The 18,148-nt window shown below is 31.6% G+C and overlaps 2 protein-coding genes and 1 long non-coding RNA gene across 6 annotated transcripts; 2 read left to right on the top strand and 1 right to left on the bottom strand.

Moving 5' to 3' along the window:
• Positions 1 to 1,190: 1,190 nt before the first annotated feature.
• On the top strand, positions 1,191 to 4,193 carry LOC107495956 (uncharacterized). Its single transcript, XR_001593556.2, has 4 exons — positions 1,191 to 1,463; positions 1,550 to 3,393; positions 3,473 to 3,531; positions 3,640 to 4,193. It is a non-coding gene; the product is annotated as an uncharacterized LOC107495956 (long non-coding RNA).
• A 7,131-nt stretch (positions 4,194 to 11,324) lies between these two features.
• On the top strand, positions 11,325 to 14,104 carry LOC107495976 (uncharacterized). Of its 2 annotated transcripts, none has more exons than XM_052262587.1 (6): positions 11,325 to 11,527; positions 12,022 to 12,160; positions 12,281 to 12,457; positions 12,690 to 12,788; positions 13,169 to 13,414; positions 13,662 to 14,104. In XM_052262587.1, exons 2-6 carry the CDS (start codon positions 12,095 to 12,097, stop codon positions 13,923 to 13,925), a joined length of 852 nt encoding a protein of 283 aa, XP_052118547.1. In that variant the 5' UTR covers positions 11,325 to 11,527; positions 12,022 to 12,094; the 3' UTR covers positions 13,926 to 14,104. The 2 variants fall into 2 exon arrangements, with proteins under 2 accessions (XP_052118547.1, XP_015972663.1); XM_016117177.3 differs by having other exon boundaries at positions 11,326 to 11,527; positions 12,018 to 12,160.
• Positions 14,105 to 14,255: 151 nt separating this feature from the next.
• Positions 14,256 to 17,526, bottom strand: LOC107495970 (uncharacterized protein At1g01500). 3 transcript variants are annotated; one of them, XM_016117166.3, is made up of 4 exons: positions 17,346 to 17,526; positions 17,200 to 17,236; positions 16,090 to 16,921; positions 14,256 to 14,817 (listed from the first exon to the last, which is right to left on the bottom strand). In XM_016117166.3, the coding sequence occupies exons 3-4, from the start codon at positions 16,810 to 16,812 to the stop codon at positions 14,584 to 14,586; spliced, it is 957 nt and encodes a 318-aa protein (XP_015972652.1). In that variant the 5' UTR covers positions 16,813 to 16,921; positions 17,200 to 17,236; positions 17,346 to 17,526; the 3' UTR covers positions 14,256 to 14,583. The 3 variants fall into 3 exon arrangements, with proteins under 3 accessions (XP_015972652.1, XP_015972654.1, XP_015972653.1); XM_016117168.3 differs by having other exon boundaries at positions 16,090 to 16,924; XM_016117167.3 differs by having other exon boundaries at positions 17,112 to 17,236.
• Positions 17,527 to 18,148: the final 622 nt, after the last annotated feature.

Genomic DNA, 18,148 nt, shown 5'->3' on the forward strand with positions numbered 1-18,148 from the left:
CACACAGATTTCCAATTCAAACCATCAAACACGCCAAGTGCAAATTTGCTATATATTACGCCATAGAATACCAAACTCAATTATTTAAGGTCAAATAATGTTTTAGCCTTTAGCAACAAAAAAAGGTTAAAAACAAAAAGAGGCAAATAATAAAAGATGTTTTGAGTGCTCGTTTTCCTCTTTCCGCTTGGCTCCACGATTAAAGTTACAAGATGAAACTAAAGTTGCATACGAGTTTTTCTCTCGACAAGGTGTTTCTCGGCAATGTATATATGGGCCATGGTCACCACTTACTTTGGGTTGAATAATTATTGTTCCACTCTCATTTCTTAATTCATAAGTTTTCCAATCAAACATACATAAGTACGTAACCATGTAAAATTGCTAGGGTAGTTTAGTAATAAAATATAACAAAGGAGTATCATTATCAATTAGAGAGTAACAACTTAACACTCCCACTTTAAGATTTTTATTGTTTTTTAATTTATTTGTTTTTATAAATCAAGAACGAAATATTTTATTGTGTAACTAGAATTTAAAATTCATCATTGTGTGATTTAAATAAATAAGTGAATATATGACAATATAATGTATACTTGTTGAGTTGTTGTGTTTATGTGTTGAATATATTTTAGACACGATATTTATTGATATTCGTCCAACACGTGTGTTTGTAATCGTAATTTTATTTTTAACATGTATTTTTAAAATGAGTTTAGAAATAGTATAATTATAATTTATCTATAAATTATTTATTTTATAATATTTTAAAATTTGTGTGTTCCCATGCGTGAATCATAACATCTAATTATGCATTTATTTAAAAATAAAAATATAATCACCTATATACTAAATCAAATACAAAATCAAATACAGCACTGGGATGGGGAGGGTAGTGATCCCATTGCATAGTTTCCCAAATACATTAAAGCCCAATAAACTTGGTCATTAGAGGCTTCAAAAAATCTGGCCCAATACCAAAATGTGGCCCAAAACAAAAAATATCTAGGCTGTTATCGAGAACCTTCTTTCCGTTTTAGACCGGAAATTCCTTAACTGGTACCAACACATGGCACACCGACTCAGCGTTTGATTCGGGAACTACCTCATCCAATCTCCACCGTTCCATCTATTTATAACTAACCCATCGTAGCCGTTGATTCCCTCAGATTCTACTATATAAAAGGACCTTAACCTTTTCTCCCTCCACAATCGTCAAAGACGCGCGTAAATCCCAATCGACGCCATAACCACCCTTCTCTTCCTCTCTGCGATGCGGTCAAAGCCATGTTTCCGTATCTGTTATCACGGATCGAACCTCGATCTGGCTATTAGGCATGGATCATTGAAGGATCTCTCCAAGGATCGGTTTCGATCGCGTTGAATGGTTCTGGTTCGAGGCATCTTAGATCTGTTTTGGATTTTCGACGATTTAAAGAATCTGATCGTGTTTTCTTAGCAAGGTAAGTTGGATCCGTTTTCTTTTTTTTATGTGCGCTTAATTTTGATTGAATTTGTTTTCTGATTATTCCTTTGTGGTAACTGTTAGGGTTTTGGTTGCGCGGAGCTGATGATCGTTGATTTTTCTTGTGGATTGTGGCGGTGAAGGATCTCTTCCGGTGGTTCTTGCGGGCAGAGGGTTTTCCGCGGCGGAATTTGGCGGTAGAGGATCTGGATCTTTCTGGAAATTAACAGTTTTAACACATGGATGCGCGATCTTTGTTGTATCAATCAATAAAAAGGTATTATATGGAATGTTATGTGGAACTGAATGGAGGTTAGGGTTTTGGGAGAAAGATATGTCTTAGGCGTATTGATGGAGCCTTAAAGGTATATGATCTTGTTAGTTTGTTATTTTTTCATTCTTTTGTTACCATCAGGCCTTTGCCATGTCGGGTGCGCTTGCATGGCAGGTCAAAAAAAAGATAATAAAAGAAGTTTTGTTTGTGTTTTAGGGGGAGAGTTTTTTTGGGGGTTTGTTACATTTTTTATGCCCCCAAGCTCTCTCCCTGTGTGCGTGTGTTGTGTCTCTTCTTTTCCTTTCTCTCTCTCTCTCTCTCTCTCTCTCTCTCTCTCTCTCTCTCTCCCCTCTTCTATGCCCTTATGAATTCTATCACACACGCCTTAAATCCTTTCGCTATGGAAGCAACTTGCAATTAAAACTGGTTAATCCAGTTGGAACCGGTACAATACATGTTCTCGTCTCCAATAAGGTAACACGTTATAAGGTACACTATGCTAAACACTTATTTATTTCATGTTTTAAATTTTAAATTCCTTAGAGATTATATATCTTAAAAGTTACTATGCGTTCTATTGTTCTTGTGATATATCTCTCTGTATAGCCTAAGTAAACATGTTTCTTTAAAGCTTCCCTCTATTTAATTCAGTTTTAATTTAAATTTAAATTCACATTCTAGATAGGATGGAAAATTAAAAATCTTCTTTAATTTTCAGATATTATCAAACTATTTTTAATAGCTAAACATCTACTTTTATTTTTAAATGATTTAACAATGAAATTATTTTTTTTACAAATTATACATGTATAAAAGTTTTATTCTATACCTCGCGTGGATAGTGTATTATAATGGATCTCTTGCAAGTATGTTAATGTAAAATATGGTATTGTATTCCTAAATCAACATTCTAATAAGAATTAGTCTTTAACCCAAAGGCCGTAGAAGCACTAAATAATTCTAATTATTTAGTAATTACCAATCTCCTTTGCAAGATAGCATCATCCTCATTTGTAACATCTATCATGACCACAATTTAACTATTGATACGGATTCCATTGATGCTGTACGCCCAATATTATTTTTGAGCAAATGCCAGTGTGTGTTCTATTCCATTGTTACAATTTTAAAAGGAATTTACCACAACAAATATGGAATATATGTTACATGATTAACCTAAGTACATATTCGGAGTGCATGCAGTATATAACCTTATATTTAAGCTTACTAAGTTCTTTTAATTATAAGATATGTTGAGATATTGATGCGTTATTTACTAGTTTCCGTATATATAATGTTGAATATGGATTATGGGGAGTGTGCCAATGTATCATAGTTATTTTTCACTAGTTGGCCGTATCATATATTAGGGATATATGGTTCTTTTGTAAAGTCTGTGTATGCAGCTGAGTTAGTGGTTCTTAATGTACATTTAAGGACTGTATTCCATGTTAGAGGCATAACCCGATTGTTGACTATCAAGCAAAGATAGTACGGGTGGAGCACCTTTTTCTCCAGGTGGTATTTGAGCGAGGATTCCCGGAGATGGACTGTGTCTTCCTGAAGCCATTATTTTAGGATGCGTTTACCGGAGTAAACAAGCAATATTCTGCGGATGTGCTTTGGACGAAGGTTATTTGAAGCCTTGCCAGAGGTATTTAGAATCTTGCCTTTATCCCCAACGATTTCACTGGATTAGTGGCAAGTGATGATTGTTCTATGCTGATCTTCAGGTGCCTTCCGAGATTTGGAAGCTTTGCAAGGATTCATTTCATGAACACCCATTTCTAAGGTATGGTATCGTTTGGAGGTTCTACGAACTGTACTTCTCATAAAAGCATCAGCTGGATTTGCCTGGTTTCAATTTTTAATTAACGCATACCTATTTCATGTGAAGCAGGTTAATGTTCACTGGTTCTAGTTTGACAGCAATTTCAAGCAAATTTTGCAGTGAGTTTGCCTCTCACCATAGCTTGGCGACATCTCTTGCATCAACATTTGGCGATTCTGCTGTAAATATAAAACCTTCGAGGATATTGTTGCTTAACACTTAACAGTACCCGATACATATTTCAGATGATGCGCACCAGCGATATTGATTCCTTTTGCTTGCTGCTTGCTGTACTTACATTCAGATAGCACACTCCGACGTTATTGAATCATATATAAACCCCAGTCGTTAGCATTTAATCTCTTGCTCCTGCTATAGTTTTGGGGTATACGGTATCATCTCTGCTAATTATTTTCGTAAAGTTTATTTCACCGTCATTTGTTTGAAACTTAGTCTCATAATTTGTAAGTATCCATCTTATAAGTTGGTTTCAGTAAGTCCTGTCGTGTCTGGTGTACATTATTCAACAAAGTGCCCCCAGTGTGCGAGGCTCTGCTTGTAGATTGTATTTCGTTTCTAGCTTTTGATAACCATTAATTTTATGAGGTATTTTCAGAAGAGAAGGACTATAGCGTCATTTGGTCCGGCTTTTATTCTAGTTAGACCTACCCAAAAAAAAAACCTACGTCGTTTTTACCGTTTTTATGTTACTTTTTGTCACAAGGCCGCAGCTTTACAGTTGGAAAATGGCTTTTATGTAAAACTGGGTCTTTAAACCGCTAGAAAACTTTCTCCAGATTAATCTCTCTTAATTTTTTCGGGTCTAGTGAGATTGATATCTCTTTTAATTGAGGTATTTTTCATATAGTTGGATGTGGTTGTGCACTGCTAATGGATCCATGAGCTCAAGTTGGTATGAGCGCCCAAACTGCTACGTCTGGGAGGATGGTGGTTCGACTCCACCTGGATCCGCTTTTTCTGACTTCGGTTCCACCATGTCTCTCCATTTCAAATTAAAGGAAATGCTAATCCAAGCACGGAAGTTAGGAAATGCTAATTCAAACAAGATAGTTCAGTCAAAAAATAAAATAGAGAAAGTAACATTGACTGTAGAAGTTTTATTTTATTAATTTATCCTCAATGCTTTAACTATGGGTCGAGGTACTTCTGTATTACAGGTGAAGCGTTTGCCGACAGAAGCAATTTGGTGAAAGATGAAACAATAACATTGTCATCATCTTTGCCTTAAAGGTCCCCAGGGAAAAGATATGGTCTTACTTTCTCACGGTAATATTTTAGACAGAATTGTCAAGTTAAGGAGATCGATCAAACAGTGGAATGTCGTCCAACAAGCCAAGCTAAGCTGATGTTATATTACGGTATGCAGGCCAACACGAGCCCACTTGCTTATAAAATATTCCTTGTTGATATTGCAAGTGTCTATTTCAGAATTTATTTAATGTTTAGTGTTTAACTATATATATGGAGTATAGAAACAGAAAATGATAGAGTACTTTAGATTGATCGAAAATATATGTTCAGTTCTAATTATGTATGGATTAAAATATTATTAGAAATAATTAATATCAAAGTAAGTTACATATGTTTTTGCAAGTTATCGTTGTAACATACATGGTTGTGTGTTTACTTTGTTTATTATCTGAACATCAGCATCGCCACACTAAAGAGCTGGTCAACAATAGAATTGAATGAAAGAGATAATACATTAATTATTAAAGACATGCATTTTCATCATTTCTAATTTTAAATTGATGTGTTAATAATTAAAGCGACAAATACTATTATAAAATAACAGGAATAAAAAGTCTCTAAACATTATAGTTTGTGTTTTTGTATGTATGTATTTATATATTTTTTGGGAAAATTTATTTATTAATTATATTTGTTAATATGTGTTTTAAAAATATATTAGAATAAAATTTGTTTAGATATTTTTAATAATGAAATGAAATTGAGTTAATAATGATGTTAATTAATTCTTTTTAACTTGTAAACTTAATATTAATATTAGTATGTAAGTGAGTTTAAATCTAATATTAATATTAATATAATATTAATACTTTTGTAAATTTAATATGAATAGTTTTAGTTTATTATTTTTTATTTTACTTTGATTATTTGTGTTAATATTTGTCTACGTTTTGTAGAGTTCAGTAATTTATGAGTGTTGACATGTATGTGACATCCTACTTCCATTGATACAAACATTAATTTACAAACTTAACTAAATCTTTAATATTAATCTATCATACAAATACTCAAATTATATATATGTGTTTGGGGATTTAGAAAATCTCAGTGCAAGCATATTAAAGATGATTTTTAAAACAGTTTGTTACCTTTGTCACATTTGTTGATGCTGAATTGCTGGTTTGTTAGTGCATTTACTATTTCTGTCACATTTATATTTATGCTGTGTTTATTTTTGTTATTATTGTTGTGATCTTTTCATTTGATATTTTCGGTCGCCTTAGAGTTATTTGAACTCAACATACAATCCGATCAATGATACGTGTGATCGAATTTGAAAATAGATTGAAAACATCTCCTACATGCTCATTTTATTGGTGATATAATTCATTTGAAACTGAACAAACTTATCAAACACTGATATAGGATGTCTATACAAAATACATGATATCCTCTTAAATATCTTTTTATAAATTACACATTTTAGATCTTCAAAGATAGTGTGAAAAGAACAATAATATCAGACAAGATTTTTACATACAAATTTTACTTATAAAATCTGACTATGGTTATATACTTTTAAAAAAATTATATCATTCATTTTAACTTTTTTACTTGCTGTGACTTATTTTCACTCATTTACAACAGAAAGAGAGATGAGAAGAAGTGGTGAAGACAAAAAAAAAATGATGAGTAATTGATAAAGGCATGTTATTGAAATATGTATGTATGTATGCACAAAAATCAGACCGTTAGATTTATATTTTTTATTACATTAGTCGAACCCAACGTTTTAGATTTTCTAATTTAAAAAAGTTTGAAACACCACAATTCAGACTAGGAATGTCAATGGAGTGGGTGTGGGGAATGTCAATAATTGTTCCCATTTTTGTTTTTCGTGGGCTCTATTTTCTATTTCCCTATATTTAACATTCATAAGGAAATTATAATAAAAAATATCAAAAAAAAAAAACAAATTGCAAGCAAATCATAACTCAAAAAATAAAATCTTAAATAATAGGGTTAGGTTTTTCAATGAGTGAAATTACTAAAAAACTTCTATATTAGAAATAAAGTAAGGGTTATTAAGTAAGTTAAAAAATTCGGGGAATTATCGGGGATGGGGTGGAAATCTCCGCTCGAGTCCCCGCGCCTGTCTCGAGACGCTCCCTATCTCCATCCTCACGGAAAAAATTTTTCACCATTAAAGTTCTATTTGGAGCGATCTCCGCAAGAATCTCCGCTTCTTGAACATTTTTGACACCTCTAATTCAGACTAATTGGACATTTGGACTCAATAATTTCTGTATTATGTTAAGATTTTAAATTCTTCTAAAAAAATCGAACGGCCGATTTGTTTTTCATTTAACTACCATCAAATTGGACCAACCAATTTGATTATATATAATATAATAAAGTAAAAAAAGAAAAACCATACCCGAAAAAACAACACATAGGGTCCCAATATCCAAAAAATCAGCCATTGATAGATTGATAGACGTAGAATTCTAACAAAATCAGTCATGATGATTGTAAAGTCCTTAAAAATGCGTATGCAACGGATAAGGGGCACAACCAATTGCACAAAGCTGGTCCTGGTCCTATTTTTTTTAATGCGCTGATTGGAAATTAGAGAAATGTTTAGACTTATATATAACTAACTAACTAAGAATATTAATTTTGTAATATTTCTCAAACGAATAAATCAACATGTTCTTCAATAAATGCGAATTCTAATTGTCAAGATAGCCAATATTTTGGGTGCATGTTGTGGGGGAAGTGGCAGGAGAATGTACTTGAAGCAACCTACTTTAATCTAATTCATTTTATTTACTTTTTTTATTTTCGGGTCAAAGCCGCCTTAGTATTTCTCAAAACGTATTTTTTGGGGTTGAATAAATCAAACGCATTTTCTCAGATTAAATAATTCACCTTTCTAAATTGGAGTATTTTGACTCCGTGCTCAAAGGCAGTAGTCTTCAATTAAAAAACATATTCTTCTCCAAAGAAATAAGAAAAATAAAGGTGAATTTTGATTCTTTTAGGATAGTGGTTAGATGACTAATGCCTTAGGTGAATTTTATATAGTACATACCATTCAATATGTCATCATTGTGGGTAATTCAATTGGTCATTGAATATTTATTAAGTGATTTATTTAGTCATTGAAATTAAAAGATGTGGACTAAATTAGTTTTTAAAACAAGTTATCTAGTGTAAATTTAAAGACCAACTTAAGTCATGTACAAAAATATATGAACAAAATATATTGTAACATGTAGTATAAATTAATATTTGAATACTAAAAGGCATGTCATTACTCTATTATATATAGACAAATCATAACGTGATACATGTTATTGAGTGACATAATTAATATGAATCAAGTTGATCAAATCTTAAAAACGCTTTTAGTATTATTGAAATTTTGAATACAATTTTACTATAAAAGACCAAGCATTAGTGGTGGTTAGATATTTCCAATTATGGAATTGATGGAGAATCCGTGATGGTTGAGTCAATTTGTTGATTAATATGGTGGGGTAATAATACAGTTGTAGTACTATATGAACATTCTTTGCGTGTCATTTATTCTTCATTTGTTGGCATGCAAAAGTAGAAGGAAGTAAATCATTTTATAATTATGACAAATGACTCATCAATATGACTACTTTAATTTGTGGTGGAAATTAGAATTGGAATAAGGGAAAGGATGGAAGATTTTTATTTGGTTGGCTTAGATTTTTTCTCATGACTTTGCCACATGTAAGTGGAATCAATGCCCCCATTTACCAGCCACTAAGATAGCAAATTTCACCAAATAATAATAATAATAATAATTGTTAGGGCAAAAACAAGAAAATAGAATTTTATTTTATTTATAATAGAATATTATAAGAATTTAATTTTTATACACTGAGAATGTAAAAATGTTTTACATTACCACTGTTATGTTGAATGACTGTTCACATAATTAATGTAAAAAATAATTATTTTTGTTAATGTGACGTTAGCGTGCGTTTGGTTAGTGGGTGTGTCTACCCAAGACATAGATATGGAAGCACACGTTTTTCGTTTGGTTAGTTAGACACAAAATTTTGATAGACACGGGAATATACAAAGACACAAAATTTGTGTATAGCAGAAAGGGGTAGAACACTGAACTTGAGACATAGACACACTACTTTTAACATTTAATTTTCATAATTACCCTTCAAATTCTTCTCCTTCCTCAATTCTTTTCATCCATTTTTCCTTCCACTTCCAAAATACAGACTACCATATTTTTTTTGTCACTCTCACCTCTCCGCCCGTCGTACCACTAGTCTGCCGCCGCGTCTCTTCCTCCTTTCCTTTCATCAAAATCACTGCCGCCTTTCTTCCTCTTTTCCTTCCACCGCCTCTCTACCACCCAAACCACCGCCTTTCCTCCCTTTCTTTCACCCAAATCACCGCTACCACCCTATCCCTTCTTCCCTTTTCTCCTCCCTCACTTTTTTTGTCTCTTTACGATTGTCTCTTCGGTCGCCGTCACCTTTTGCGATTGTTGCCTCTGCTTCACTTTTTGTCGAGGACACTGTTCTCTCGTCTTTCACCATTTTTTCAGATCTTTCTCCATTCTTTCGCGCACTGTGTTTCTAGATCTGTATTTTATTACCATGTTCTAGATCTGGCACTATTTTTTTGTATAATTTAATTTTTTTTGTTTGAATTTTTGTTAAATTTTGATAAAATAATCTTGTATTAATTTTGTTAGATTGATTTTTTTGTTGATATTTGTTGTATTAAATTTGTTATTTAGTTTTAGATTGTTATTGGTAATTATTTTTTGTTGAGATGGTGGCTGATTGTTAATGGTTTGGTTGAGATAATAGTTGTGTAGTGATAGTACTGGTAACAGACTGCAATAAGGGTAATATTGAAATTTAACAAGATTGTGATTTGTGTCTTGTGTTTTGTATTTATATACCAAACAAGTTTAAAAGATTTGTGTCATATTGTGTCTGTATCTTTAATGTCTATGTCTCTGTGTCTATGTATTAAAGGATACACTAAACAAACGCAGCCTTATGTAATTGAATACATGTGTAAAACGATTTTACGCTGATCGTACATCAAAATTAAATTCATATTATAATACAATAATTGTTATATTAAAAAAAAACAATAGAGAAAACAGTAATGAAATATAAATTAAATTATTTTTTGGTAACATATTAAATTAAATTATGAATACTCTTTTTTAATACCCCCTAATAATTTCCTTTGGGTCAAGTAAAAAGAAAAAAAAAAGAATCATACACTAGTACTTGTCGCATTGTCACCTAATATTTCTCTTGGTGTTTTGTGAAGTGGGGGCTACTATTCATTTTTTTTTTTATAGCAAGAGCAACCCTCTTCTTTGAATAACATTAATCAAAATTGAAAACTGAATATTGTCCAAAGTATCAAATAATTTTCTCAATTCTGAATATTACTTGTATAAACTGTAACTGTTTCAAGAAGCTATTGAAATGGGACAAAATGATGACACTTTCCTCAATCGTACAGCTTTGGGAGGCATAAATTATTAAATTGTGTTTGTTATATAAATGTACTAATACTATTAATTAATACAAATTTAAAAGGTACTATTTTTTTAAAATAAAATATTTTCATTAGCATGTAAACACATATTACATTAAAAATTAAAAGTTCTATTTTAATATCACTTTTAATATTTTTTTAATATTACACAATTAAATAATCAATGGTGTCAATTTTTTTTTTCTTTTTTCCTTCAACATTACCATTGAAAAGTATATTTTTAATATTTTAAATTTAAGCAAAAAAAAAATTAATAATTCAATTTTTTAAAATAAATCACTTATTAAACTTGATAATTCTATCAAAAATTTAATTGTCTATTTACAATCTTTTTAAACCTTTTTTTTAATTATAATATTCCAGCTCAAAATTATTAAAAAGGTAACAAGTTTGTTTATTTCTTAAGTAATTACTTTAACAAAATTTAAAATAAATAATTTATTAACCAAGTTTGTAGAACTATATTAATCCAATTTTTAATAAATATAAAATTAACTTATATTTTTCATGGTTCTAAACTTATATTAATGATCACACCTTAATCTTTCATTGTTCATTGAGTAGTTGGTTCATGTCCATTCACTTATTCTGTAATTATTCTGTTTATATAAGTAGTTTTACTAAATTTATAATTATATTATATATTTTTTTAATTAATTTTTTACAAGACTTTTAATTTTATAATTAAGTTATTTTTATATCAAAAATCTTAAAATTAACAAAATATTCCTTTTAAATATTATATAGTCAAAGATCTCATTAAATTTTTAATTATTGATAGTTTTAATATGCGAAAAAATATTCTATTAGCTCTATATTTTTTATTCATTGAGTAGTTGGTTCATGTCCATTCACTTTTTTTTCCTCTACATTTTATTTCCGTGTCTTTTGTTTTGTTCTTTTAATTTTTGTCATCAAGAATGTTGTTTGTTTTTGTTTGGAGTTTGTGAGAAGAAATCAGAAACAGAAAGAAAGATTCAAAGCTTTAAAACATACACATGTACTTAACACGTACACACTTACTTTTTTCTTTACATACTCACTCTTCTTAATCGGTTGTTGAATTCTGAATAAATAGTGTCTGCTTGCGAGAAAAAGTAGTTGGACTTGGATGCTTCCCAAAACACACTGCAATGAACAACAACTTCAAACCTCAAAGGTTCTCTCTTTTTTCTAGTTTTTGACTTTTTTTCTTCTCATCACTGTGTTTTTTTTTTCTTTGTACTTTTTGTAATTCTTTTCAGTTCAAATTTAACTTCAAGTTTGTAACTTTTTTTATATTGTTTCATACCCCATAATTTGTTTTCCCTTAGAAACTTTATGATCTCTGTTAATGTAAGTTTCAGCTCAAATTTTCATTAAAGTTCGTAACTTTTATTATGTTGTTCCATAACCCAGAATTTGTTTGTTATAAACTCTATGATCTGTATTAATGTTTGTTAGCATATGTGTATATATATGTAATGATATGCATTTTCTTTGCTTTTCATGGATCTGTTGTAGTGACCAGAAAAAAGCTAATAATCCTTATTCAATAGTGATGATGATTATGCAATATATGAACTTCCTAAGATTCCATGTTTTGTCCTTGTTCATGGTTCTTTGACTCTGCATTTGTTTGATTGTTGAATTGTTGCTTTTTTTCTCAGATAGATAGAGTTTGGTTGTAAAAGAAAACAGAAGCACTGGCTGGTTCCCCTTAGTGCATAAATCTACAGTTGCCACCATGTTTCACCGCCGGAGCAATTCTCATCAAGATCACGAAAACAGCGAGGTTTATGCCGAATCCAAGGTACTAATTTTAGTCAAAGTGACATTTATTTTGAAACAGTTAATCTTAACAAAATGCATAATCACCATCTGTGTAACCATTTTAAGGTTTTAATTGTGAGTATTGGAACTCTAAAAACAGGTTAAGGAGCTAAAGGGAGCAATGGGACCGTTATCCGGGCGCAGCTTGAAGTACTGCACAGATGCTTGTTTTAAGAGATATTTGGAAGCTCGGAATTGGAATGTAGACAAGTCCAAGAAGATGTTGGAGGATACACTAAATTGGAGATCAACCTATAAGCCTGAGGAGATTCGCTGGGTAAGGTTTTAAGTTCATCTACTTTAGACCTCAATAGCTTTGTTTAAGAGAAATTGCACTTATGAATTTGTCTGCATTAACTTGTTTTTGTTGCCACCAAGTTTAATGTGAATGTATCTTAGTACAAGGTGTTAGAATTATATGTATGCATGGAATTTTCCCTGTTGTGACTTTGGTGCATTAGTATGGTGACTATGGTTTGAAATACTGCTAATGCAATGTCATTCGACAGCATGAGGTTGCCGTGGAAGGGGAGACAGGGAAACTGTATAGAGCAAATTTTCATGACAGGCAAGGAAGGACTGTTCTTATCTTGAGACCTGGAATGCAGGTACTGTAATTTGGAATTTTAAGATTTTCGGCTTAGTTTCGGGTTAAATAAGTTTTCAGCTGCTGTAAAATTATTGGTTTATGGTTTTAGTATTTGTGAAAGTTTTAGTTGTGGTTTTAGTGAAAAATGTTCAAAAGTAAGTGAAATTACAAATTAGTCTCTATCGTCATCTAAAGTACCAATCAACTTTGCGCCGATGGTTCATCCGTCTCTAAGTTGATTTGTATACAAGAAGATGGTAGGGACTAATTTCGCTTTACCAGAACCATAAATCGTTATTTACAGGGATCAAAACCTTATTTAACTCTGTAGCTTAACTATGATTTGCTTGAGTTATTGATGGAGGTACTGAAATTGGTTATATTTTGATGTGGTTGAAGAACACCAAATCAATGGAGAATCAGATGAAGCACTTGGTGTATCTTTTGGAAAATGCAATGCTTAACCTTCCACCAGGTCAAGAACAAATGGCATGGTTGATAGATTTCACTGGCTGGTCATTGACCAATAGCGTGCCAGTTAAGTTGGCCAGAGACACCATCAACACTCTTCAGAATCACTATCCTGAGAGGCTTGCCATTGCATTTCTTTACAATCCTCCAAGAATTTTTGAAGCTTTTTGGAAGGTTAGTTTGTAATCTAAAAACATGCTACAATTTAGTATATATTTCTTTTCTTGCATCAATGTCCACTACAATTATATTCTGCAGGATCAATTACATTGCACAACTAATTTAATGTTCATTTTATACAAGTTCCAAATTATTATCCAAAATCTTTAGAAGATTAGTTGGAGGTTGCATATCAATTTCATGAATAATTAGGAACAAAGTTATAGTACTCATAATTACAAGTTCTTACTGTTTTATGCAGATAGTCAAGTACTTCTTGGATACAAAGACATTTGAGAAAGTGAAGTTTGTGTATCCCAAAAACAAAGATAGTGTGGAACTCATGAAGTCTTATTTTGATGATGAGAATCTTCCAAAAGAATTAGGAGGAAAAAGCACTATGAAGTATAACCATGAAGAGTTCTCAAGATTAATGGTTCAAGATGATTTGAAATGTGCAGCATTTTGGGGTCCTGAATCAGAAGTAGCTCCAGATCCAGATTACAATGAAGCCACCTCCATTTGAGGCACTTAACCTCTCTGTGAAGATATATAATATATGAATACTAATCAATAATTGTATAGCAATTAGCACCAAGAAAATTAGGACTAAGCATGGCAATGTTGCTCAATAAAAAAGTACTTATTCAACTATATTAAAAATTATCAATTCTAAATTCTAGGTAGAGACAAATGAATTAATTATTTAAGCTTGAAGCATGAATGATATATAGTTACTTAATGTGTGCTTGATTTGAACTTATTTTATTTACAAAAATAGATATATATATATATATTAAATAAAAAAATTCATGCATGAAGAATACAGCACAATTAATCATAAACTACGGTGACATTTTCCAAAGTAGGAAAGCATTTGATCATTTACATGAAAATGGAATTTCATACAGCTGTGTTCTTCTGCTTAAAGATACAAAATATTGCAATCATATCACAAATGTCATCCGACCCTAATAACAAAAGTTGAGCATCTACACAAAACAAAAATGTTTCCTTAAAAGCTTGTAAAGGGATACAAAACCTATTCAAAAAGGAAAATTGTGGGTGGAGAGGATATTATTTAGGTGGGGGGGATTATTGTCAGCTAAACAAAGGGAGAAGAACTAGTCACCTTAGAACTATAGAAGCACACAAATCTTTTCAACTAATATAAAAAGAGTTTATCATATGAAACGCCTTTTGAAATTTCTTGTAGTTGTTTGATATGAGCGAACTAATAGGCTGACACCTATGCCAACCCCTACACAGATTCCAAGACCAATTCCAACACCAACTCTAACACCAGCATTGAACCATGATAGTTCACCATCTTCTCCATCTAAATATGCTGTTCTTTGCCAATATAAGTTGTTGTAATCCTCTTCTTGTTCTGGTTTGAAGCTTCTGTATTCAGATACCTACGGCAGGAAATTTGAGGAAAAAATTATTTACACAATGCAAGTATTTCTAAAGATCAACATACATATGCCACATTATTTCTCTATGTAATTTCATGCAAGAATTATGGCCCTTTGACAATTTCTGATTAGCTGGTATTACTTTGTATTTCGTAAAATATGACACCAACATGAAATTGGACAAGCATTAGTATGACAAAATATCTGAAAATAATTCACATGGCACATAAATAAATGCTTCACTTGATTTAAAAAAAAAAAGTTTAAATGGAATTCTGATATGGTACTGCATAATATTATTGCCAAGACCAAGAAGTAGTTAATGAAAAAGCATACTATGAATTCAGGTACCAATAATGTGTTCTTTTAGTATTTTGGTCTAATTTGGGTAATTTTATTTTCACTAAATTTCTTCACAAAAGTTTGACAAAATGACAAAATTTTGTAACTATTGATGAAAACAATAACAGGAAATAGACACTGGGAACACCAAACACCACTAAACAAGATTATGGAGATACATCATGCATAAAACAAATGAAGGCCATGCAGCTCCTATCATACACATACAAATGCAGAGTATTGTGCCTCTGCCCATAATACAATGACACTTCCAGGATAGGATTTTATTCAGTTGTTGGGACCAATGAACAAAGACAATAGTAGCAAACATAGAGGGACCAAAACAAAGATTAACTAGTGCAGAATTTATATTGTACTATCCATCAAAGGAAGTTTGAAAACTTTTTTTATTGTAATAATATTAAGTGAGAAATTGACACGTACTATTCTTACAAGAGAGTGCCATATGGGCATATAGTAATGAGGGTGAAAGATGCAAAAGTTATAATTGATATATGAATATACTAAAATAACAAATTTGCTCTAGCATGATACTCTCATGTTAGTCACAAGAATGGGAAGATCCTGACCCTACATCCCTAATGGACTGAAAGATATAAGCATCATAACATCATGCCAAAAAAAAAGGGTAAATTACACTGAACTCTCTTATCGCCAGATGATATTTCACACAACACCTTTCTATTTATAAAAGTAACACCACCTCTTTGAGATTTAGATAATAGGACACTTGAACTATTGTATTTTGTAAAATATGACACTAGCTTCTCTTATGAACGTGACACTAATCTCGACTCTGAAAAAGTGACAAGTAAACTATCATCTAACCTCAAGAACGATCAGTGTAATTTTCCAAATCAAACAGACAATTACTGCCTAAGTTAATGAAAAGTCATTCCTCATTTTTACCTGCAAATCGAGTCCTTGATCAGCCGCATCTTTTTTACACTCAGTACTTTCATATTCTGGAATAGCATCCAACATGCACTTCCTATTATGCTTCTTCCTGCAATTGAGCTGCAGTGTCTTGGTTAAGATTATTGGTTTTCCAGAGAAGCTTCCAGCAACATAAACCTCAATCTCAGGACAAGCTAATTCAGAAATAGCTGCAACATGTTTTCCCTTGAAGAATCCACTGCTAGCATTCATCTGTGTTTCACAACTCATGCTCCATTTCTTTGTGTTGTTCCTTGATTCACCAACAAAACCATTGCTATTAGACATCTCCAAAACCCCAGAGAGAATGCAAAGCTCCTTATCATAGACCTCGAACTTTATGCTTCCCGTCAAACGTATGCTATCTGTGCTCACAAAGATAGCTTCTTCGGATTTCTTATCGACACGGTCTCTACGGAGAACCGAACACACCCCATCAGAGTACATGCTGCTTCTAACACCATTAACCTCTAAAAGGGTGTCAGGGGATAGAGGAATATGATTGAGAGATAAAAATTCTGGGGTGGATTCATCCACCTGAAAGCCACTAACCCTTACATAAAAAACTCTTAGATCGAACCACGGAGATGATAGTTTTATGCAGGGTTTATAGGGAGAATACTTAATGATCTGAAGGGTTCTGTTGGTGACTTCTCCGTTGCAAGATGATGATTCATAAGGTCCTTCCATTTTCATATATATTCCACTCAATCACTCACTGAACCGTCCATCGAATAGATAGAGGGCATGTCCGAAAGTGTAGCCACAAAGTCTACATCAATCAAATTCACCAACGAATTGAAACCTGCTTCAAAATAAACATAGTATAATCTCACACAACCAAAGCAATAAATCTTAAACAAAAACAACAACAATCGATGTAACAGTGTCCTATCATACATCATGCATGTTTAAACCCGCTTCCAACAATAAATCTTACACATCCTAAAAGAATGGAAGAAAATCAGACAAAAAACAAAGGACAAAGAACATACATGTGTTGTGCCCTCCTTTTACCCCAAATCTAAAGAATATTGTGAAACAACATAAAGGGTATATATGATTTGAGATTTGAGAAAAAACCTCAGTTCAAAGTTGAGATTTGAGAAAATGAACAATCCTGAAAGAGGAGAAAAGAAACTCATATAATCAATAATAAATAACAATAATTACAGAAAATTTCAAGAGTTAAGAATGAAAACAGAACAAAGAGATGACTGTATAGTAACCTTTTCACAAAAACCAGTGTGGCAATTTAGCAAACAGAAGACATGCACTCAATAGAAGAAAGAGTTTATAGTACATAACAAGGATCCAAAATCTGTGTTGTGTTGTAGGAAGATGCATAACCACACACAAATTTTCAATCCCAATTTTTCAGGAGATAAACTCTCACCATGAAAAATCCTTACATCCACCAATAACAATAATAATAATATTAATATAAAGATTATATTTATATATGATATGATTATATATGGCAACACAAGTTGGTGTGTTTTTTTTTCTTTCCTCTTATGGTTTAATAGAAACCACAATTATTGTTATGCAATCAAATCAAATTCTGAAAAACCAATGTAACCTTTTTGAGATGATTGGATTGGCCACATAATGACATGCTCCAATCTTTTGATACAAAGCATCAATGTTCCTTGTCACGTGGCCGTTGCAAGCTGGCAATGCCACAAACAACCACTTTGTCTTATAGCAGAAAAAATAACATGATATTATATATATATATAAAGTTATCAAAAGATTCGAATCCGAAATTTTTAGACAAAAATAAAAAGATTATGCCATTTAAATTTTTAAATCAGAAAAAATAATTTGATATTATATATTTATATTATCTATATTTAATATATTTATCTCTATAGAGGTTTTTAGCTGAAAATATGGGAATTAAAATAAGTATATACTCTTAGCATGATTTTTATGTGCTGATTATGACTGATGTTACCATTACACAAGTCACTTTATTATGTATCATGATAATTTGCATAAAAAGAAAAATTCCATTTTAAAGTTATTA

Source organism: Arachis duranensis, chromosome 6, assembly GCF_000817695.3.
Source record: "Arachis duranensis cultivar V14167 chromosome 6, aradu.V14167.gnm2.J7QH, whole genome shotgun sequence".
Taxonomy (NCBI): domain Eukaryota; kingdom Viridiplantae; phylum Streptophyta; class Magnoliopsida; order Fabales; family Fabaceae; genus Arachis; species Arachis duranensis.

What these genes read in the sequence shown, in the direction of transcription:
- LOC107495976 (XM_052262587.1), top strand. Translation starts at nt 12,095, where the DNA reads ATGTTTCACCGCCGGAGCAATTCTCATCAAGATCACGAAAACAGCGAG. An exon ending in AGCCTGAGGAGATTCGCTGG is followed by an intron (nt 12,458 to 12,689) that starts GTAAGGTTTTAA and finishes GTCATTCGACAG; the next exon opens with CATGAGGTTGCCGTGGAAGG. An exon ending in TTTTTGAAGCTTTTTGGAAG is followed by an intron (nt 13,415 to 13,661) that starts GTTAGTTTGTAA and finishes TGTTTTATGCAG; the next exon opens with ATAGTCAAGTACTTCTTGGA.
- LOC107495970 (XM_016117166.3), bottom strand. Translation starts at nt 16,812, where the DNA reads ATGAAAATGGAAGGACCTTATGAATCATCATCTTGCAACGGAGAAGTC. An exon ending in ATCAAGGACTCGATTTGCAG is followed by an intron (nt 14,818 to 16,089) that starts GTAAAAATGAGG and finishes TTCCTGCCGTAG; the next exon opens with GTATCTGAATACAGAAGCTT.